Below are 21,112 nucleotides of genomic sequence, written 5' to 3' on the forward strand. Positions count from 1 at the left end.
TTAGCGGTAATAGAAGAGTAATATACAAGTAATATACAGCCTGTGTATACGAAGTAATATGCAAGTTGACGACCCCTCGGCTCGGGCAGGCCCGCCGCCCGCGCGTCCTTGCTGCTGCTTGGCATAGGCATAGCCGCGGCGGTGTCTCCAAGTCTCCAGCCCGACGATATCGTGATCGTGAGTGCCTCCACTGTTGATTTCACCGCATCCTCGGGTCCAGTCAACACGTCTGCGCGTGCCGTGTGCGTGTGGGGCACGCCGCGCACGCACGCACGGCCGTGACTGACCGAGACGCTCCGCGCTCCGCGGCCAGTCTTCTTGGAAGGCCAGGGTAAAGCACGCTCTGGTTGCTGCCTTCGCCTTCCCGCCCCCCTTTCCCCCTCCCCGCTTAGCGAACCCCTTTTACTACTGCTAATGCTAATGAGAAAAGGGAAAAGGAAGTCTGGTTTGCTCCGTTTGTCTTTTATTATAGAGGCAAAGAGAATACAAACAAGACCATTTGATAACCTAATATGCTACAGAGTCAGTATCCATTTTTGTTGCTTTTCAAAGAAACAGTACAATGGGGCACTTTATAGATATCCATATGTAACAACAGTTGGAATGTTACAAAATTAATACAAATACAGATTAAAAAATAGTTGATTGTGACTAGCTAATATAACAAAGCATATACACCACATAAAATTTCAGTAACAAAAATAGATAACAATTTAAAATACAGCATCCTTAACTGTTAAGCTAATGATAAATCTACTTGATGCTCCAGCACAACTCCATTTCACAAAAATATCACATAGATAGCCACAGCTGAACCAAGCTATAGCTCGAGAAGGGCAAAGGAATGTAATGTTAAGAATTCATCTTGAATCTGAGAAATTTGACTCAAGCAGTTTTATCTTGTGGTACTTCAGCCGGTACGTCATCCTTTTGGAAGAAGATTCTGGCACTGCTGAGGCTGTAGTGTAGAAGTTCAAATTCCTGCAAGGAAAATGAACAGTGTTAAGGGGGGGCCCTGAAAAGTAGGTTTTGGTTGATAACCATCTGTCCATACCTGTTGGTAAACATCCAGCCTGCGGGCTGTGAGGGTCATTGTCTGCTGCAACTTTTCATCCTCCTGACCACGAGCAGAGCCTTTCTGTTCTGCCAAAGCTGCTTTTTCTTTGGCATACTTTGTCTGCACAGACTCAAACCAATGAAGAGCATCCCATTCAACCTGAAGATCTAACAAAGTCAAGATATAGGCAAGACCCATGGCAAAGCCATCATCAGTGAATGCTGCATTTCCTTTATTTTTTTTGGTCAGGCGCTCCTTGGAAGCAATTATATATTCCACAAAGTTTATGGTAAGTGGTGGAATAATGATGTGGAAATTGCGAAGATGACTGTTTCCTGGTTTGCGAAACTCTCCGGAAAACACATTGACCAAGAGCTTAAAATATTCTGTGCCCTCAGCAAAGTTTCTTCCCAAATTTTCAATCACATGGTCAAGCTGTTTGGCAGCATTGATGCAAGACTCAGACAAGCCTTCATTCACACACAAGGATTCAAAGTTCACCACATCCTCCAGGTCAGGGACAAAGCCAATTGCATTGGAGCAGCAGTGAAGACCACCAGAACGAATCATACGCACATAGCCCATGGCATTGCCTGCAAGAAAACAACAATTTATAAAAGCTAAAACACTCTAAAACAAATTATCTGTCTTAAAGTATTTACTAAACTTTACCAATGTGACTGATCAGCATTCTGAATTGGTCCAAATAACTATGTCCTTGAGGTGTTAGACCCAACTTCCTGATTCCCCGATTGAACTTGTCTGCTCTTTCATAAGAATATTTTTGTTCCAATTGGGTTTTGTTCTCACGGAAATACCGCAGATCTTTCAAAAGGCGAGATTTAATGTGTTCATCATACATAAATTGAGAGAATGTGAAGAACTTCTTCCTCAGAAACTGGTAGGTGAAGTTAACCTGGAAATTTCAGTCATTTAATTAAAAGAGAATAATTGAAAGACACTGAAAAAAGGTATATGAAAAACAAACTTACAGTGGTATTCATTATGCCTGTTCCATGGGTACGAATGGAGTTTGCAATGTGTCGAATATTTATTGTATTCAAATGTTTGTTATTGCTCCACTGCTCTACAAAGATCTGATTGTTCAAATTGTACAGATACTTTGAGACAAATATGTGAATATTCCTCATAATTTCGAGGACGTCTAATCCCTGTGTTGGATGGAATTAAATTAACGCAAGCCAAAATAACACCTCATAGAAATGGAAATTTTGCACTACCATTACCTGCTCTAGTGTCTGACTTGGTAAGTTATCTTCAACAGTCACAAGATTGTTTTTGAGCTTTGCCAAGCAGCGCATTTCACCATAAGTTTTCCAATCATGTAAAGCTACAGTAGTAAGATTGTAGAATGTTTGATCAAGATGATGTTCCACATATCCTGTAGGCAAAATTTTTATAAAATGTTAGCAATAAAAATGTGACAACTGATACAATGCATTATTACGAGAAAAAAAAATCACACATACCCTTGATGTCAATATATTTATCAAAGAAACGCATGGGACGAACTCTCAACAATGGACCATAATCAGGTATGTTACTGCTGAATGGGTTTCTTTCATTAACCTGCAGATGTACATGAACAGACAGCCGCAGACTTGTCTCTATATCATGACATAGAGGGTTCAAAATGTATTTACGTAATGAATCCCACACTTCAGTTTCTAACATTTCCTTTAGGCTTTCAGAATTGTCACCACTGTTATTTACTGACCTAACACAGTCTCGAAGAGCATATAGCATGTACTGAAGAAAGATGTAAAAACAGGAATCAAACATTGTTTCACATTGAATCAACCAGGATGCACTTAATCTTACACCTACCCCAAGTCTGTGAAGATCTGTTTTAGAGCTGTACAGGCTTTCAAAGTAGATAGGCAGGACTACCCTGTGCCAGTATAAGAAGGAGCAATCACATGCGGCAGACAACCTAGATTGCATATCACAAACTGCATCAAGCTTACGTAAAGTTCTCTGGAAAAATGATGAATGCATTAGTTTCAACACAGTAGCAAAGGTACTGAAAGCAGACATTCCAGATCTTACCAGTAGCAGTATATAATCTTCATCACGAAATGTGCGCCCCTGGTTTGCCATTGAAAGTGCCAAACGAGTAACCAGCCGTCGCTCCTTAGTTGTGCAACCATACATTGATCTTTCGACAACCAGCAAAGCAGACAAAACATCAAGATGCTGCTCACTATACTTTTTATTTTGTAGTAGACTTTTCTGTAAGTGTCAAAATATTTTAATTAATATAAGCATAGTTTCAAAATTCTGCAACAAGTAAAATAAGCTCACTCACCTTCGCAGCAGTCACGGTTGTCAGAGCTTGATATAATAGATGCTGGCTGACATGTACTATAGATCTTGAAATAGAAACTGAGTGTCGATGATACATACTTCTAACACCCTGCAGAACTTCCACCAACCGACAAAGGGCCACAACAGAAGAACGGCTCATTGGCTTTGCAAGAGCAACATGGAGATTGGTCAAGGTGCGAAGTAAGCGGCTCATTCCACAAGCTAACTGAACACCCTGAAATGTAAATTCAGACTTAGTTCAAAGAAAATCTGGAAAAATTCATTTAAATAAGAAGATAGATGCTTACCTGCAGTAAAAGTGAACATATGTTATTTATGTCTTCAAGCTTCAGGTTAGTGGATTCTTTGTGCAAAGCAGTCTCAACTTGAACCATCCAACAACAAACCTGAATGGTAAGAGAATTTTCAATTAAAATTAACAAGGACATTCCAATCAGACATTTAATCATACACTTTCACATTATTTAATGTGACTTATTCATAGCATACCTGCAATGAATGCAACTGTACTTCTTTTGGTAGGCTCTGAGCTTTTAAATTTAGAAAGGCTTGTCTTGCAGCAGACACTTGCTGTTGAGCTTTCTTATCAATTATTTTATTAAGCTGGGGAATATGAAATAAAAGAAATTGTTCTGGGAACCAGACAATATTAGCATAAAGTGTCACAGCTGGAATCTGGAAAGACAATTTTAAAAAAAGTTACAGATACTGTATTATTTTTATTATTTTAAGACAAGAAAAGGCAGAACAAAACGGCTTATTTAAAATAGAAACAAGTACCTACTTTTTTGTTAACATCCCATAATTGTTTGAAAACTTTCCTATCAACAGTTCCAAAAAGACTGAAGTTCATCACCAAAAGGGCACTTAACTTCACCCAACGAGACCAGTGATCAGCATCCTGGAGTTCAGCAGGTCGAGTTTCCAATTCAAGAACAGCAGACCTGACAAAGCCTGTGAGCTCATCAGCAACAGCAGAACAACGAGCACTCATACAGGTGAGTTTCTGCATCACTCCCTGCAAGGCAATGACAAACCACAAACATAGTACAGATTTGCTTTAAACCTTTATTTTCAGAGTTCAAAGTGTGTCAATTTCAACCTGAAATATTTTTCCACTCAAAAGAGAGCTTTCATAATCTCCAACTAGTTTCTCAAGGGCACGCATTTTTTCAGCCTGGATTCCGACAGCCACAGGATCATGATGAACAGATTTCAACATTCTGCAAAATAATGTCCAATGGTCATGGAGGGTTCCCTGATTCCGAAGCATTTCATCCACAGTGATTAGAGCCACCAGGAGATCACCCAAGTGTTCCAAGACCTCCTGCAACAAAAAAAAAAAAATCTTCAGCAAACAGTCTAATTTGAAAGGGCAGAAAACAAAGAGAAGGAAGATCTGATTCACCTGAAAGTGGACCTCTGATGCACAGACTAACGGTTTTCCATTGTACTGTGTAGAGTAAAGAGCAACTAACTGGGCCACTAGTTCTTGACATACCCTGCTGCAACGCTTTACCCAAGCCCACAAAGTTTGAAGTTTTGGTAAGAATCTCGCCACTTGCACCTGCCATTCACCTTCAGGAAGCGACTCACTTTCTGCTGAAAATAAAGTTTCTTTAAGAAAACACGGCAACGGCAACTGTGACTTCAATTCTCATCAATACTACTATTTTACTCACCACCCTCTCCATAGTAAAGAATGGCATCATAAAATGACACACGTGCTTCTCTGGTTAAGAGTTCTACTTCAGAACAGAGTACAGCAAAAACACTAAGGACTTTGCTCAGTATTTTATTATCTGTTTCTACTAGGTCAAGCAGATTTATTTTCTCATAAGCAGGAAACTGTAAGTTAAGCGGGACATTTAGCACACCAAATCAAAATACTTTAAGGCAATCGGCAATTTAAATATGAACTCAATATACCTGTAAGGCTATAGGGTCAACAGTAATATCCCAGGAATCAGATATATGGTCTTCAAGAGCTTCTTCTATACCTTGAAGCTGCGAGCTGTACTCTTCAAGAAACGAGCCATAACTACGTAATTGTACTTCTCCAGCAATTTCTGCAAAAATGACAGACCAGTGTGTAATAGTAGGATACATGAAAAAAAAAACTTCAATGTTCAACCTTTTACAAAAGTACATGTCAAGACAAATTAAAATAAAACAGGAGAGCGGTGCAAAGGGGTACTCAGTGAAGTTGCATGTGCTTACATAATAGGGCATGGATGAACATTGAAAGGGTGCAAAACATCCATCGAAATAATATTGGAACAAGAATTTTTAAAAGGCAGTGAAGGGATCCATGCATAAATTCTACGAAAAAATTATCTTCATGCGTCATTTACATACATCTTAAATATATCAATCAACCACTTACTATGAGTGCCATCCTCAACTTTATCAAAATCCCACTCTGATATATTTAACATGGCAGCTGCTGTGACAGTTGGATTTAAAAATAACAAAATATGTTAATACTGTCCTTAACAAATAACCAAAGATCCAAAAATCCGTTCATTTCGATAAAAATTCATCATTGACAGATAGAAATAACCTAACAGATACACCAAAACAGAAAGCTGTCTTGCACGTACCAACAGTATCATACTGAAAATGTCTACAGGAAGACCGAAACGGGTCCTAAACTCCTATCATTGCTGGATTGAAGGGCATTTGCGAAAGAGTTTTATGTCAAAATTTTAATAATTGATCGCACTTAATAAGCAAATTGAAAGGCTTTTTAGTTAAACTTTCATCTCAAGGTTAACTATGATTGAAAGCAACGTCCCGCTTCCGGTCCCCCTGACACATCTGTAATTGAATTCACATCGGTGATATTTTGGTTTGTTGATCAGTTCCTAGTCAAATATCTTTACTGGATTAAATTACGATTTCTCCAGCTCTGCTTTATATAACTAGTTTAATCGCTCCATTGACCACATTAAATCAGTTTTCAAATACCATTGAAAGTGGTTATGGTCAAAGTCTAAAATTTCGAAGTGATTGTTTTTCATATTACTTCTTAGCGTAGCGATTAGTTGCGTAGTAAACGGATCTCACTAGTGCAAGTGTATTGTCTTTGCGCATTTTATAGCTGAACTCATGTCAACACCAAACCATCATGCAAAAGCAACTACCGCTATCTCACCTCATCTACATGATTTATGGTATTTTGTGCTCTTTAGAATAGATATGCAACAGTCAAATCATCATGTTAATTATCTAACGATACAATTTGCTTTTTCGAATGTTGCTTTCACCTTATTGTGTTTTATACAATATCATGTCTAGTTCATTCAACTAATGTGTTCCAGTCTATAATTTGTAAGTTGATGTTTATAATTATCTATAGACACGTATGCTACTTGTATTGATTGTGTGCTATGATTCATCAATATCTGAACTTGGATATTAGACTCATACAAGCTGTTAGCACTGAACAATTGAGATAGGAAGAATTGAAGAATGGCAAGCTGATCCTTCATTTATCTCATGACTTTGACAAGGCATAAATTTTTCCTCTTTTACATTTTGTTTTATAAAGGTTACATGGTTTAATATTCATGTCTGTTTCATCATACAGGTCATATAACTTTACAATGAACTTGTGATGATGGAATCGGTTGGAATCACCAAATAGACTGAAATAATCTCATCAATTGGAATCATGATCAAATAAACTAGTGTAAGAAAATGTCGACTTCCTATTTTTTATGACAAACTTTTTTTTTTAATATTTATGAAGTGATATTCACTTCAAGGACCTCAACAGAGTGCTAATTTTAAAAAAATGTGAATCTAACAAATCTGCTGCCTTTGAGAAGCAAAATACTGGAATAATATTCTATCACATTTTTTATCAAATTTTAAATTGTTAAATCCTTTTAGACAAACACAACTTGAGCCATTTAACAAATGATCTAGAGAGATCTATGCTGGCAACTATTATTCTTTTGTTTTCAATAGTATATCCTTTTTTTACATTTTGAGTACTGGTGTCTGGCGTTTTCAATTATTTTCTGTATTCGCGAGTGAGAATCAATCTTATTTTTAATAGTTTTTCCTTTCAATTTTGACTGCAAAATATTGTGAAATGCTTTTCAGTGGCCAGAAGAAATTCGGTGATTGTGTTGTTATTGTCTTTTCCAGCTATCTGGATCGGTGATTCTTTATTTACAAATCAGTGCCCGGGATGGAAAGTTCCAGTCAAGTAAAAGCAAAGTACTTTTTAACATAATTTTCGTTGTGGGTTTCAGAGCCCTTGGTCTGCATCTTCATTCTCTTCTTCCTCTCCTACTGTGGAAAACAATAGGACCTCAGTTCGTTTCCATCCTAAGCGCCTGCGAAGAAACTTATTCCTTCCTTCACCTTCATTTTGAAATTCTATCAGAAAGTAAATCTTTATTCCTGTCTCAAGTCTCTCATGAGTGTGAATTGACAAGCCATTTAAGCACATTTGCTGTGTGCTTTGCATGGACCCTGTCATTTGCACAAATGCCCTTTAAATTGCTGACAAATTTGTCATTGACTTCTCTTGTAGTTTAGAAGTAATAAGAAAAGGGAAAACAGAATTAGATTCTAAAACTTCACTGCTTATGAAGGTCATGCCATATTATGTTGCTTTTGTATAATTTTATCTCAAGTTAGAAACAAATTCAATAAATCTTTTGTGTGTATGTGTGATTTCAGGATGTGTGCTTTGCTTTGTTGAAGGCGCATTACTGCTTCCAAATCTGGCATACGATACTTACAAGCAAATTTTACCATCTTGAAGTGCACCGCGGAGGCACTAATGCATACCTTCTATTCTGAAGCACAGCACAGCACACAATTTAGTTGTTTTTATTTGTTTTGCATTTTTACAGTTAGGTCAGGGTGGCTCAAATATGGCTAGAAGTGACCTGCTCTGTCTTCTGTAACTGTTCTAAGTTAATTGAACACTCCTAGATATCATCAGCTGTATTATGCTTAATACCTCTTTTTTTCTAGTGGAAACCAAACCTACTCTCTGGCTTTTATCCTATGGAGTGTTTGTTTTCTTTGTCACCTTTTGTTTTTAAGAAACCTGCTTGGTGTTTTCTGCTGACTGTGGTTGTGAACTTTCTCAACATCCATATGCCTTGATATTTTGACTAAATTATTCCATTATATCTCAATTTGAATTTATAGCTGGGCTGATTATTTCTATGAAGTGGCTCAACACAAATTTCTTCCGACTTGGGATTATATCAATTTACTTTTTTGACATTGTCGAAGTTTGAACAAATTGAAACATGTTGCATGCACACTTCAAGAATATTTCGCTGCTTTATTGTGAATACACCAGATCTATTAGAGGAGCTTTGTTATGTTTCGTTTTTGAGGACGTGCTCAACTGGAGCTGTTTTTAGCATTAGATAATGAGCTTCGTAATCTAACACTTATTTGCAATTGTTTGTTTACAGGCCGGAATAGCTGCCGCCCCTGCCAGAGCAGTTTCAGCTGTCAAGAACATGAACATTCCACAACAAATAAAAGATATGAAGTTGCCAGACTTTCCTCAAGCAATAAAAGACTTGAAGTTTTGACACTGCATTTTACCATGTGATATCTTTTCTGGTATGTCGATATGACCTTTTCTTTCATTTAAGTACTTGAAAAAACATTCTGCTGACCAAATTATTTTTTTTGTGTTTTGCGAGTGAGAAGTTCAACAACTATTTTAATGTTACTGTATGAGATATTTTAGATCTGTTGAGTTAATTTTATTTCTGATAAATGAAGATAAATTTACTATGCATGGAAAACTATATCAATTAGATTTAATTCCATTGGTGGTCTTGGTCTTTATCATAAGGACACTCATCACACACATAATGTGCATCATCACATGCAGCTGTATATTAACTAAATAAATGTGAAATGTTTCTCTAGTGCATGCAACAATTCTTGTGATGGGATGTGACTGGGATATGCCTCAAGTGATTTCTGAATGACTATGTAGCTGGCCTGCAGGTCTCCTAACTGCAAAGAGAGAAATAAACATTCATTGTGGGCATTAATTGTTTGCTCTGTTGGAAAAGGTGGCTCAAAGATATTGCTGAACAAGATACTTCACCTTGTTGGATAAAGCTGCATGGTTAAAATATGGTTCAAACAAGTATGGTGCCAAGCTTGCAGCAGCTTGAAAAAAAGCCCGAGCTTCATTTACACGGCCTCTTCTTAATTCTAATACGCCAAGATTGTTGTAAGCTGGGGCATGAGAGCTATCAGCAGAAATTGCTAATCTTAAGCATTGTCCAGCAAGACGGGTGTCTCCTACCCCCTGATAAAGGAAAGCCAGCTATGATACAGTTCCACATGTAAAGAAAAGAGTATATGTGAAGGGTTTATAGAACATACGCACTATGGCTATGAGTCCAATGTTGTACCAAATATCAGCTACATCATCTTCTTTGGCTAAACTTAATGCATGCTGGAAGCAGCTCAGTGTCATGTCATACTGCTGAGCATAAAAACAGCACAAGCCTAAATTATTGAACAGCTCGGCGTTGTAAAGGCCCATCTGCAACAAACGTCTGAAAAAAAAAAAATACACAATTTAGCAGGAAAACATCAACTAAAGAAATGATGTGTGCCCATCACATTTGCAGAGAAAAGTGGTGGGCTATTATCTTCAGAAAAGGCTGACCTGTAAAAGCGTAGAGCCATTTCAGGCTGATCTGTGTAAAAATGATGCATACCAATGCATGCTATTGCTTCAACATTGGTGGAGTCTTCTGTCACTATTTCTCTGTAGTACTTAACAGACATTGTCATATTATTTAGACCTTCAAAAATCCTATAACAGTTAAGAAAATATATTGTTTACTATTTTGATCCAAATGGCTTGTCATCTGACCCTTTTAAGGTATGCACAAACCATGCAGTGAAATTTCCTTGAATTAATTCTTCTTTTCCTTCAAGGAGGAATTAAGACCAATTGTACAATTTCTTGGTTTACGCACCGTGCGATTTCTGTGAGAAGAGTAATCTCCTTTGGAAAATATTCTAGGCCAGTGCGACAAACATCCAAAGCTGAAAGGGGCTGATCCAAACGAATGTATACTCGCCCAAGCCGTAGAAATGTCTCAATGCATTGGTGCTGCCTGAAATAAAAAATTATATATTTTTCTCTTATTTACTTCTTATTGACAAAGTTTAAGAACAATGATACCTTAAAGCTGATCTAAATTGTTGCTCAGCTTCACGCATCAACCCTAAAGAATAATAGCACTTTCCAAGTTGTACTTTCCACCACCAGTCTTTAAATTCACATGCTTGTGTAGCCAGAACAGCAAGCTGTAATGCCTGTGAGAAAGGTTTAGAATAAGCATTTTTTCTACAAGTTTTTCTCAAAGGTTGACCAACAGTATTCTTACTCACATGACGTATACTATTTTCATGATACAGAATGTACAGGAAAAGTGGTTTTGCAAGGGAAGGTTTGGCTGCATAATTTCCCAGATTTATCCTAGATAACTGAATGAATGGTCCTCCTGGCTCAGATAACATTGATGCTGTGCCAAGTCGAATAGTTCGAGCTGACTGACTTGTAGATGGTCGAGCTGTTTTTGACGTACGAGGTGTACGTAATGCCTGTTCCATTGTACCTGGTCTAGCTGTTTGAGTGCCCGGACGAACCACACCACTAACAGGGCGACCAGTTTGAGTCCAGGGCCTGAAAATTTTTTTTTTTCTAAATGGCAGTGGCAGTTACAGATTTGGCAGCATCTAAAGACAATTATGTGTACCTGTATCCTTGCGTAGAGCCACCTTGAGAGGTGCCAGGATTTTTGAGAGAGGTCCCTGGTCGAGCTGATTCTGCTATTGTTTCATTATCCATAAAAGCCTCTGCAATTCCCTCTTCCTCAGCTTCCAAATCATCCACATAAAGTTGCTCTGTGAGAGCTTTCATCTTCAGGACCCACACAGCCTGCAGAAAAATGATTACAGTATGTACAGTGAGGAGCGTTGCCTTCATCACAACTTAAATTAAGGTAGACAGCACACCTGATCGAAAGGATTTTTATCCAGCAGCTCTGTACAGGTCTTGACACATTCTTCAAATTGTCTTTTCTTATATAAACTTAGAGCAAGGAATATTAAATCCATATTAATAAGTCTTGAATAGGATTGGAATGATACTGAAAACTCTGCCGGGCGTACGCCCGAATGCCTCACACAGCTCAGTGTTCAGTGTTTTGACTTTCTGGCGGTTCTGGTTACCTAGCAACCGCCGGACAGGCCTGCAGCCGAGAAAAGAACGCCTCAACTCTCCTTTATGTGACTATTGGCCGTGAATGAAAGTCTCGACCACGAAACAGCAATTCAGAAACTTCTGATTGAAACATTGGTGCTTGTCATCATCGTTGACCTCATTCAATGCTCAGTTTAAATTTATTTGTCTGTGCCGTCGTCTGCTTGTCGTCTGCCGCCCTGACGTGCCTATAACCTCTGAAACTCTTGGCAGGGCCATGACCGTTCTTTACACTTCCCGCTGTCATGGCTGCCGTGAGTAGAGTGTGTCCCCTGAATCAGGGTGGAAATTCGTGGTCAAAATGGCAAGTTGCCGTAGTAGTCGGTGCCCCTTTAGCTGTGGCCGGAGTCAGCTACTGGTATTACAGAAGGTCAGGGAAAAATCGCAACCGAAGCCTGTCCGGTACTTCAACGAACGGGAAACCAACCTCAAAGGCTTCCTCCATGGACGGGCCGGAACTCAACACGCTGGAATCAATTGAATCATTGGTTGCCAACGAGAAGGTAATTCATCTTTACATCACTTAAATCTTGGTTCTTAACGTCTGGCGTCCTTGTAAAGTAAGAGAGTGACCCTTAAATTTCACCTGACATTGTCAAACTTACGTTCTCACATCATACCAAAACACTATTTTGTTTTACTTTTTTTTGAAATTTTTCGTCCAGTTTTGTCAGTTTTATTGTTAGAGGGAGCACTGTTTCTTGATCCACAAATTTTCAAGTGTCCCTTTTTCCCAACGCCAAGCTGTCTTTTTACTGCCATTAAATCCTCACCTGTTTTTACAACTTGTAATATTATACGTGATTTCTGTCTCAATTTAAGCTCTGCTTTTGCTTCTTTTGTTTTATAGGACCCCTTTAAGAAAGCACAACTTTACAAAAATGAAGGCAACAAGCACTTCAAGGCTGGAAAATATGATGATGCTATTGTGATGTATTCAAAAGCTATTGAGGCATGTCCTAGCACAGAAAAATCGGATGTGTTTTATCAAAATCGTGCTGCTGCTTATGAACAACTGGTAAGAGTTTGGGAGAACCATCTTAAGATGTAACCACCATCAAGAACTGTCCTTGCTTCTTTTCAAAAGCAGTACCAGTTACTGTTGTGCCTCCCCTCAACAAGACACTAATTAGTCTTGTATGGTGTGAATTGGCCAGGAAGTGTCAACTGGACTGTTTGTAAAAGGCACCAGCCAAAGTTGCTTCTCTTAATTTTCTTTTGCTTTCCTAAACAGCGAAATTATTCAAAAGTGATAGAAGATTGTTCTGTGGCTCTAGAACTTAATCCTAGATATGTTAAAGCTCTGCAGCGTAGAGCTAAAGCATTAGAGCAGAGTGAGGATTTGGCACAATGCTTGGAAGATGTAACAGCTGTCTGCATTCTTGAAGGATTCCAGAACCAATCCTCAATTGTGCAGGCCGACAGAGTCCTGAAGGCCTTAGGTGAACATATGTTTATTAACAAATGTAATTTTATCTTACGATTATAAGGTGTACTTTTATTCATTTTTATTACCTTTTAGGCCGTAAGCATGCCAAGGAGGCACTCCTGAATCGCAAGCCACAAATGCCGTCTAGATACTTTATCCGAACTTTCCTGTCAGCATTTAGTGAAGATCCAATTCAGAAGCTTATTAAGGCCGAGTTGACACCTGAAAGGCTTTCTTCAGAAGATCTTGCATCAAAAAAGTATGTTTCATTTTTTTAAGTTCTGAAAATATTGTGATGGTCTTGTTGAGTTGACTGTAATTGATACTTTGCCTTCTTTTAATATCTTTTTAGGGGCTTTGAAAAGGCCAAGCATGCCTTTGCTGTTGGGGAGTATGACCAGATTGTTGCAGCTTGCACAGAGGAAATTGATTCAGTTGAAGCTGATGGAGGCAGTGCTATGGCTGCTCTTCTACTTCGAGGCACTTTCTATTTATGGCTCGGGGAAATTAAAAACTCTTTGGCAGACTTAGAAGCAGTCATTGAAAATGACATGGCTGACAAAAAAGTAATTTCTATGTGATTTTTTCAAAATTTCTGTTATTATTTATATTAAGTTCATGTTTTATTTAATGTTTGTGGTTTTTTTTTCAGTTGCGTGTCAATGCTTTAATCAAAAGAGCTTCCTTGCATGTGCAAATGGATGATCCAAATCGTTCGTTTGAGGACTTCGAGCGAGCTGCTATTCTTGACCCCGAGAACTCGGATGTTTATCACCACCGTGGGCAGGTCTGTTGTTTTGAATCCAGTCAATAAAATATCGTGTGAAGCTGCTGTTAACTTGTTAAAAGTGAACCTTCTTTGTTTTAAATTTAGATGAATCTTCTGCTGGAAAAGGCTGAAGAAGCCAAAAAAGATTTTGCCCATGCTGTAGAACTAAATCCAACCTTCCCCATTGCTTATGTGCAAAAATGTTACATCGATTATCGCTTCAGTTCTGGGGCAAATGATCCATCAGCTTTCAAAATGGCCAAGAAAAGCTTTGAAGAAGCAATAGAACGGTTCCCTGATTGCACAGAAACTTACATGTTATATGCTCAGGTTTGTGATTATTTCTCAATTTTTGTAGTTAGCGTTGGGAATCATTATTTCTCTAAAATTTGCCTCTCGGTCTAGGTGCTCACTGATAAAGGCAATTATGAAGAAGCTGACAAGTATTTTGCTAAAGCCATTAAGCTGGATCCCTCTAATGGTACCCTGATGGTCCACAGAGGTATGAATAACAACTCAGCTATGTGTAATTTATTATTTTGTATTACTTGTGTCAAAGGCATTATTTTGTAACTGTATTTATTTTCAGGCCTCTTACAACTGCAGTGGAAGAATGATGTTGAGAAAGCACTCAAATTGATTGAGGAAGCTATCAGCCTTGATGCCAAGTGTGAATTCGCATATGAAACTCTTGGCACCATTGAAGTCCAGAGGTAAAACATTACGATCTAAAACGTGTACCTTCTGACTTCTTCCTAGATGCTCATTGTGCTTTTTTTCTTTCTAGGGGTAACTTGAAGAGGGCTGTTGAACTGTTTGATAAAGCTATTCCCCTTTCAAAAACAGAGTTTGAAATGTCTCATCTCTATGCATTGCGTGATGCGGCTGTTGCTCAAGAAAAAGTTGCAACGAAGTTTGGCTTGAACATGGGGGTATGATGAAATTGAAGAAAAAGGGCTTCCTTTTTGTGGAAAATAAATAGTTTAACCCCTGTTACTTAATGGCAGTGTACTGGCTGTGTGAATTGGACATTTATCCCTTTTATGCATTTCATTTTGTAGGAATTCTTTTTCTTTTACAACTACTTTTTTTTTTCCTTTAGACCTGTTTTCTTGTAACTATTTTAACTGCTAGGATGTTGTATGTTTAATTATATGATACGCTGTGTTCAGTTCCTTGTACCATCATTGAAACCCTTGCTGTAGGGTCATTTTTCTTAATCATAAGATTTGATCTCTGGTCAATTGTACTTCCTCACCAAGATCAACGAAGTCATTTAATGTACTTATACAACTAAAATACTTATTTAGTTGTATTGTGATTTAGCCTTCAGTGGAAGCAATAAACCTTACTTCCATATTATGCTGTTACATTTTGTAAAATATACAATTGTTTTTTCTCTCAATGTGTTTAATTTCCATTAAAATGCCAATTACAAATTTGAAGTCTGACAGGAGAAATTTGAGACAACATATCCCTTAACAATAACAGATGGCAAATTGGGACAGAAGTTACTTAACGCAAGTAATGTACAACCATAAAATCTACAATCCAAATAGCTAAAGGTAATTGTCTAGGGGATGTAGTAACCAATGATGTGTCTCCTGCCAATACATTCACCAATGAAGAACCAGCAGCCTACCTCAGCAGCAACAAGCACATTCAGCCAAGCTTCCTGTAACAGAGAAAACAACATCAGTTCCCTTCTACAACATCCACAAAATATGGCAAAATTTAATTATGACAATTACCTTGACAGTCAACTGCTTGTAGCGACCAGTGCGGAATGAAGTCAGGATGTTGTTGACTCCCTTAGCAACCTGGCCAAGTTCATTTGGCTTGGGTGGAGTCAATTCAGCTTTAGCATAGTGCAAAGCAATCTTCAGGTTCTTCTCCACAACTGGGCGGGCAGCTATGGGGAAGAAAAGCAAAACATTTTCATCAGCAACGGGTCCACAGTTTACAGGTTACAAAAACACCCAGCAAATAAAAACACCACAAAAGGAAGTGACCAGTCCGTTAACATAAAACCACAATTGGGAAAAATACGATCATATATCACTGCAGAGAATATGGTACACAAAAAGGTTCGTCAGAATGTGTGATGATGGAAACAACAACTAGGTTAGGTGTACATGAACCAAATCCTGACACCCGACTCGTCATTACCGAAATGCAGTCATTACAAGACTATAATATCTAAATAGAAAAAATCAGGATATCTGTTTATGTTAAGTCTAATTATAGTGAAAATAGCAGGATTCGTCGTCGTTTCAGTTAGGCGTGCTAAAGAGCAGACTACGCTCAGCCCCTTCCCACGGGGCGACAAGTTGCCACTTAAAGCGTCGAGCTTCAATTACTATGGATTTTACGATACTTACTTGCTACGGCGGATTTCAATAGCGCTGCCATGATTGCGGATTCGTTCGAAGCCGACTTGGATGAGAGGAAGACCTTGACACCTTGTCCTCCACTAAAGTCTTCTCGGCTGGGCCGAATTTTCGTCGTCGACGTCGTTTGTTTTCAGCAGCAGCTGATGCATCGTTGTACCAACCGTCCAACGTCAATGGGGTGCGTAAGTCGTGCGAAACGTTATGTTTTCCGTAGATTGATTCAGACAAACCATCACTCCACTTCATCAATTAGATAGAATTTCGTTCATAAGACTTTTTCATTGACAACGGGAGGGGCTCGAGATGTTCCTTTCAAATTGGCTCAGTTTGCGACGTTTCGTCGCATGCGGCCGCCATCTTGCCACTGTTGAGGGAAGTCGAGACATGTTCTCGCGCCGTTTGGTTTGTCGCAAGATCGGATGCGGACCGCCACTCACCGTTACGGCCGTGGACGTGGACGGGCTGCCGGTAAATGCTGGACTGGACCATGCCGTAGTCTGCGGCAGGGGCAGGCAGGGGCCGGCCGGCGCACAGTGGTCCACCGTGCGGAGGGCTGCTGTGCTCGTCGGTTCGTGAGGTGCCCTCTACGTACCTGGCCCTGCCCCTCGACGCCGTGCTCGTGCCACCGCCACCGGCTGCTGCACACCTCTCAGTGACCCAGGAACTTTCTCAACGCCATCACTCGGCGTGTCTGTAGCAGGTTGCGGGCATTCTGGGACGCGTTCCCGTCTGACACCATGGCCGCCGCGGTCCTGGAGGCCCTGGAGGCCCTGGAGGTTCGGTGAGGCGTGGAGTCCAGCCCGCGGCATCGAGGGGGGCCCGCGGCCGCGGGCTGCTGGGTGAGCGGACGAGGCCCGGACCGCGGACAGGGGTGCAGCCGGGGGTCCGCTCAAGCTCACCCCGCCGGGGTTGCCTTGCTCGATCTCACCGCTCGCTCCGGTGAGTCTGTCATCTCGCTGTCGTGCGGTGGGTGGATGGTCGGATTCCGAACAGAGCTCTCTTCCTCCTGCCTCTCTCGCTCTCTCAGGGTGGGCCGACCGGAGCCCTGGCTCCCAACGCTTCATCTCGCCGTGACTGACTTGACTGTGCCTACACTGTACACAGCCATGGCTCCACTGAGCCGCTCGGCGCCCACGCTGGGCCCCACGTGGGACGGCATGGTGTCCTCGCGCGCCGAGCCGCCGCCCTCAAGGCCCGCGAGGCCGTGCGCGCCCTGCGCCAAGCCCCAGCAGGGACAGCAGGGACAGCCCGGGCAGCCCCACGGCGTCACCAAGTCGTGCCCCTTCGTCCCGGCCGCCCCCGCCGCCGTCTCCGCTCCGCAGCACCGCGGCATCGCGGCCGTGGACGGCCTGCTGGTAATGGTTGGTCGGTGTCGTCGCTCTGTCACTCTCGCAGACACGCCCGAGAGGGCAGGGCGACGAGTCGGGCTGCTGGATCAGGGCCGGCTTCAAGTGGTCAATGCTCGGAGTGGGCGTTCGAGCAGGTACCGCTGCCGCCCGTGCGCATGCGGGTGGACGCCGTCAAGACGTGCCTACTGCCGCCCGGGCTGGCGGGCTCCGCGGGCTCCGACAACGACCTCGGGATGGGCGTGCTGCTCACGTCGCCCTCGCCGGCGGGGTCCACGGCCTCGGCCTCGGCCCCGGCCTCGGCCAGCTCGACTGTGACGGTGACCGCGGTCAGTCCGAGTGAACCGGCGACTCCGCCGGCATCCGCGGCGCTGCTCCCGGAGGAGCCGAGAGAAGAGGACGTGGAACTGGCCCCGGCGCCACCGCCACCGCCAGCAAAGACCCCGCCTGCACAGCGGAAGCGACCGCCCATGCCCGCCCCCGCCCCTCAGGTGGGTCTCTGTAGGTCTCCGTCGACCTCAGCCCGAGGTGGCTGGTCTCCGTTTCAATACCAAACACATGGGTGCTTCGACACGTCTGCAGTATCGCAATCCGTCCAAATCACCCGCCGCGCTCCGGCGGCGTCCTCGCAACATGATCTGGGCCTTCTCGGACTTGGCGCCGGAACGGCAGGGCGGCCGCGAGCGGAGCCGCACGTCGCCGCCGCCGCCGCCACACTCCAGCGAGCACCCCGTCGTGGCCGCGGGCAGTCCCCGGCACGGCCCTCGCCACGGCGCCGCCGGCCTCCTCGCCAGGCTGCTGGCCCCGCTGGGGGCGCTGCGCCGCCACCACCGCACGGAGGATGCCAGCCCGCCGCAGAGCCCTCGCGTCGTCAGCGCCCTGCCAAGCCCCAAGCCTAGTTGCAAACCCAGCCCCAAACCCAGCCCCAAACCCAGTCCCAAACCCAGCCCGAAGGCCAGCGTGCACTCCATACCGGTACGGTATGAAAGGGGGTCGCTCTGGGATTCTTCATCCCACGCTGCTACGCCCCTGACCGTGGCGTCCGAACCGCTTGCTGCAGGTGGTGCAGGTGTCCAGGCCGCCATCACCGCCCGCGACCACGGCGCACAAGGAGGTGTACGTGAACCTGTACCGCAGCCACAGCGCGAGCAAGCTGAGCGTGTGCCGCCGGTCTGGGGGCCGCAGCGTCCACAGTAGCCCCCACGGCAGCGTCCACGGCAGCCTCCACGGCAGTCTCCACAGAAGCCTCCACGGCGGTCTCCACAGCAGCCTCCACGGCAGCAGCCGCTCCCTGCACGGCCAGCCCCTGGAGTGCCCTTCCGCGACGACGCGGACCCCTTCGCGACGCCCCTCGCCACACTCTCCGCGGCTCTCCCCGAGAGTGTCCGCGCGGTCGTCGCCGAGGGTGTCCCCGCAGCCCTCGGCGCAGCCCTCGCCGCGCCCTCCGCCCGGAGTGTGCGCGGTGGCCGAGCCGCGGCCGCGGTTCTTCGTGCCGCTGTCCGAGGAGGGCGTGTTGGCGCCGTGGCCGCGCGTGGCCCAGACCGCGCCCCCCGTGTCCAACCCCATGCGCCGCAACTTGTCCATCTCCAACCTGGTGGCGCCGGACTCGCTGCGGAAGGAACGCGAGCTGCGGGCTTCCCGGAGGCCGCCGCCGCCGCCGCCAAGGAGGAGGGAGCGCTCGCGGCCCGTGTTCCACGACAGGCAAGGCTGGGCACCCGGCCACCTCTGCAGACTTGCAGACTGATTCCGAGAGTCGTTTTCGTCGCTCTGTTTCTCTCGCACCTACACGGAACGCCCCATGGACTGATCTGTGTCGACAGGCGCGACGAGGCCGCCCCTGTCGAGGTGTCCCAGTGGCGGATGGCGCCGCGGATCACTCCGGGCAGGATGATGGGCCGCGTCCTCGCGGCGACCCCCTCGCGACCGTCACCAGTGGACACCCCCCGCTGGAAGGGGCCTCAGTGGCAGCCGGTCCTCGAGCAGACCCCTGCGGCTAGGTCAGTCCTTTGCCAAAGCGGAGTTGGACAAAACAGTGAAAAATGCGAAATCTGTTTTATTGTTCTAAGTGGACTTAGTTACATACGGGTTGCTTACCCTGTAACTCAAGGCAGGGGGCGTTTCCTCGGCGCGCGGCCGCCGGGCAGCCGATGCCGTCCCTCCCTACGAGCACGGCGTCGAGGACCAGGGCCAGGGCGTACGCCATGGCCAAAGCGGCGCGAGCGGCCCGGCTCGGCGAGGGGCTGGTGGTGCGGAGGCTGTTCGAATCGCCGCTCCTCCAGGGGGTGCCTGACGAGGCTCGCGACGACGATGCTTGCTGGCGGCGGCCGAGCGGCGGCCCCTCCAGGATGACGATGCGACCCACTCGGCCCGTCCTCAGCCCCACGACAGCGCCGTCCTCCCCAGCACGCAGGTGCACCGCCTCGTTGAAGTCGCTGGATCGCTGAATGGCGCCCTAACTCGTTCCCTATGACCACAGGCCCTCCGCGGCGCCGTCCTCAGCTCGGTGGTCGTGCCACGGCGAGCTGCCCCTCGCAGTGCACTGGGCCGCCGCCGTGCAGGGCTTCTCGAACAGCCCTGTCATGTCGGTGACCCCGCTGAGGACGGCCACGGGGCAGCGGCACCCGCTCAGGCAGCAGCCGATGCCTGCGGTGCCGGCCGCACCACAATGGGGTCCCAAGTCGAGCCGGGGTCCGTGGGGCCCCTCCCCCGCGAGGAACGCGCCCCCGCCGCCCCGCCACCCCACGCAGAGCCGCAGCCCCGCACTGCACTCCCCCGCCTCCAGCGGCGCGGCCAGCCCCGCCCCCTTCCAGCCCTTCCAGCCCTTCCAGCCCTTCACCGTGACTGCCGCAGCACGCTACGCCCCTCGCGCCCCAGCCCCAGCGCCGCAGAGATACTCCACGTCGCAAAGGACTCTGACGGCCTCGGCCTTGGCCCCGCGAGCATACCCCGCGACGCGGCTGCCGCTGCGCGAGCTGCGCGAAGCCCCCGCGGCGACCAGCTCTGTGCGCGAGGGCAAATCCTCGGCGCGCAGCTCATCCTCGACGCCTCGTGCCCCCACGGCCCCCACGGCCCCCACGGCCTTGCAGGGGCTGAAGTCCTTGCAGTCCGTCGGCCCGGCGGGGCGCCACGTCGTTCACAGCACCCCTGCCTTGCTTGCGCCCGTCCACCAGAGGTCGTCTCCCCACAATGTTCCTTCCGCACCAGGTGCAGCAGCAACCCCTGTCGCGGCTCCTCGTCAGAGGCCAGCGGACAAGTCTGCCTCGAAAACACCCTGGGACTCCTGCCGGCGCCCTCTGTCGTCAACCTCGGCCACCAGGGCGCGCCCCTCGTCGTCGTCGGGGCACGCCGCACCGCAGCAACCTCCACGCCCGGCGCCCCGAACCACCACGACAGCGCGCTCGGCGACCGGTGCCGCCACCAAGGCGAACGACGACTTGATGGAGATGCCGTCGTCGTCGTCCTGGCGCAGGCAGAGCGGTCAG

General features: G+C 45.3%; 4 protein-coding genes and 1 long non-coding RNA gene across 6 annotated transcripts; 2 read left to right on the forward strand and 3 right to left on the reverse strand.

Moving 5' to 3' along the window:
- Positions 1-446: 446 nt before the first annotated feature.
- Positions 447-6,182, reverse strand: LOC117645676 (WASH complex subunit 4). Of its 2 annotated transcripts, none has more exons than XM_034385992.1 (17): positions 5,793-6,182; positions 5,336-5,475; positions 5,089-5,254; positions 4,815-5,005; positions 4,509-4,733; positions 4,191-4,424; positions 3,896-4,081; positions 3,694-3,792; positions 3,387-3,620; positions 3,128-3,310; positions 2,906-3,055; positions 2,548-2,827; positions 2,305-2,459; positions 2,050-2,229; positions 1,730-1,973; positions 1,055-1,650; positions 447-981 (listed from the first exon to the last, which is right to left on the reverse strand). In XM_034385992.1, exons 1-17 carry the CDS (start codon positions 5,842-5,844, stop codon positions 886-888), a joined length of 3,411 nt encoding a protein of 1,136 aa, XP_034241883.1. In that variant the 5' UTR covers positions 5,845-6,182; the 3' UTR covers positions 447-885. The 2 variants fall into 2 exon arrangements, with proteins under 2 accessions (XP_034241883.1, XP_034241882.1); XM_034385991.1 differs by having other exon boundaries at positions 4,815-5,008; positions 5,793-6,181.
- A 1,465-nt stretch (positions 6,183-7,647) lies between these two features.
- On the forward strand, positions 7,648-9,597 carry LOC117645681. Its single transcript, XR_004587740.1, has 2 exons — positions 7,648-7,808; positions 8,860-9,597. It is a non-coding gene; the product is annotated as an uncharacterized LOC117645681 (long non-coding RNA).
- Positions 9,184-11,816, reverse strand: LOC117645678 (tetratricopeptide repeat protein 8). The gene is made up of 9 exons (XM_034385994.1): positions 11,447-11,816; positions 11,188-11,369; positions 10,820-11,114; positions 10,611-10,744; positions 10,402-10,542; positions 10,086-10,235; positions 9,801-9,972; positions 9,513-9,719; positions 9,184-9,418 (listed from the first exon to the last, which is right to left on the reverse strand). The coding sequence occupies exons 1-9, from the start codon at positions 11,546-11,548 to the stop codon at positions 9,302-9,304; spliced, it is 1,500 nt and encodes a 499-aa protein (XP_034241885.1). The 5' UTR covers positions 11,549-11,816; the 3' UTR covers positions 9,184-9,301.
- A 71-nt stretch (positions 11,817-11,887) lies between these two features.
- On the forward strand, positions 11,888-15,062 carry LOC117645677 (mitochondrial import receptor subunit TOM70). Its single transcript, XM_034385993.1, has 10 exons — positions 11,888-12,196; positions 12,544-12,711; positions 12,928-13,135; positions 13,216-13,381; positions 13,475-13,688; positions 13,775-13,909; positions 13,997-14,221; positions 14,297-14,393; positions 14,481-14,604; positions 14,679-15,062. The coding sequence occupies exons 1-10, from the start codon at positions 11,939-11,941 to the stop codon at positions 14,827-14,829; spliced, it is 1,746 nt and encodes a 581-aa protein (XP_034241884.1). The 5' UTR covers positions 11,888-11,938; the 3' UTR covers positions 14,830-15,062.
- Positions 15,063-15,283: 221 nt separating this feature from the next.
- Positions 15,284-16,430, reverse strand: LOC117645680 (ATP synthase subunit g, mitochondrial-like). The gene is made up of 3 exons (XM_034385995.1): positions 16,273-16,430; positions 15,643-15,803; positions 15,284-15,566 (listed from the first exon to the last, which is right to left on the reverse strand). The coding sequence occupies exons 1-3, from the start codon at positions 16,301-16,303 to the stop codon at positions 15,465-15,467; spliced, it is 294 nt and encodes a 97-aa protein (XP_034241886.1). The 5' UTR covers positions 16,304-16,430; the 3' UTR covers positions 15,284-15,464.
- Between the last annotated feature and the right edge of the window lie 4,682 nt (positions 16,431-21,112).

This window comes from Thrips palmi, unplaced genomic scaffold, assembly GCF_012932325.1.
Source record: "Thrips palmi isolate BJ-2018 unplaced genomic scaffold, TpBJ-2018v1 HiC_scaffold_19, whole genome shotgun sequence".
Classification (NCBI taxonomy): domain Eukaryota; kingdom Metazoa; phylum Arthropoda; class Insecta; order Thysanoptera; family Thripidae; genus Thrips; species Thrips palmi.

What these genes read in the sequence shown, in the direction of transcription:
- LOC117645676 (XM_034385991.1), bottom strand. Translation starts at nt 5,844, where the DNA reads ATGTTAAATATATCAGAGTGGGATTTTGATAAAGTTGAGGATGGCACT. An exon ending in TCTTTACTATGGAGAGGGTG is followed by an intron (nt 5,009 to 5,088) that starts GTGAGTAAAATA and finishes CTTTATTTTCAG; the next exon opens with CAGAAAGTGAGTCGCTTCCT. An exon ending in CAGGCATAATGAATACCACT is followed by an intron (nt 1,974 to 2,049) that starts GTAAGTTTGTTT and finishes TGAAATTTCCAG; the next exon opens with GTTAACTTCACCTACCAGTT.
- LOC117645677 (XM_034385993.1), top strand. Translation starts at nt 11,939, where the DNA reads ATGGCTGCCGTGAGTAGAGTGTGTCCCCTGAATCAGGGTGGAAATTCG. An exon ending in CAGAGTCCTGAAGGCCTTAG is followed by an intron (nt 13,136 to 13,215) that starts GTGAACATATGT and finishes ATTACCTTTTAG; the next exon opens with GCCGTAAGCATGCCAAGGAG. An exon ending in GAAGATCTTGCATCAAAAAA is followed by an intron (nt 13,382 to 13,474) that starts GTATGTTTCATT and finishes ATATCTTTTTAG; the next exon opens with GGGCTTTGAAAAGGCCAAGC.
- LOC117645678 (XM_034385994.1), bottom strand. Translation starts at nt 11,548, where the DNA reads ATGGATTTAATATTCCTTGCTCTAAGTTTATATAAGAAAAGACAATTT. An exon ending in CAATTTAGATCAGCTTTAAG is followed by an intron (nt 10,543 to 10,610) that starts GTATCATTGTTC and finishes TTTTTATTTCAG; the next exon opens with GCAGCACCAATGCATTGAGA. An exon ending in ATGGCTCTACGCTTTTACAG is followed by an intron (nt 9,973 to 10,085) that starts GTCAGCCTTTTC and finishes TTTTTTTTTCAG; the next exon opens with ACGTTTGTTGCAGATGGGCC.
- LOC117645680 (XM_034385995.1), bottom strand. Translation starts at nt 16,303, where the DNA reads ATGGCAGCGCTATTGAAATCCGCCGTAGCAA. An exon ending in ATTGAAATCCGCCGTAGCAA is followed by an intron (nt 15,804 to 16,272) that starts GTAAGTATCGTA and finishes TCTTCCCCATAG; the next exon opens with CTGCCCGCCCAGTTGTGGAG. An exon ending in ACAAGCAGTTGACTGTCAAG is followed by an intron (nt 15,567 to 15,642) that starts GTAATTGTCATA and finishes TCTCTGTTACAG; the next exon opens with GAAGCTTGGCTGAATGTGCT.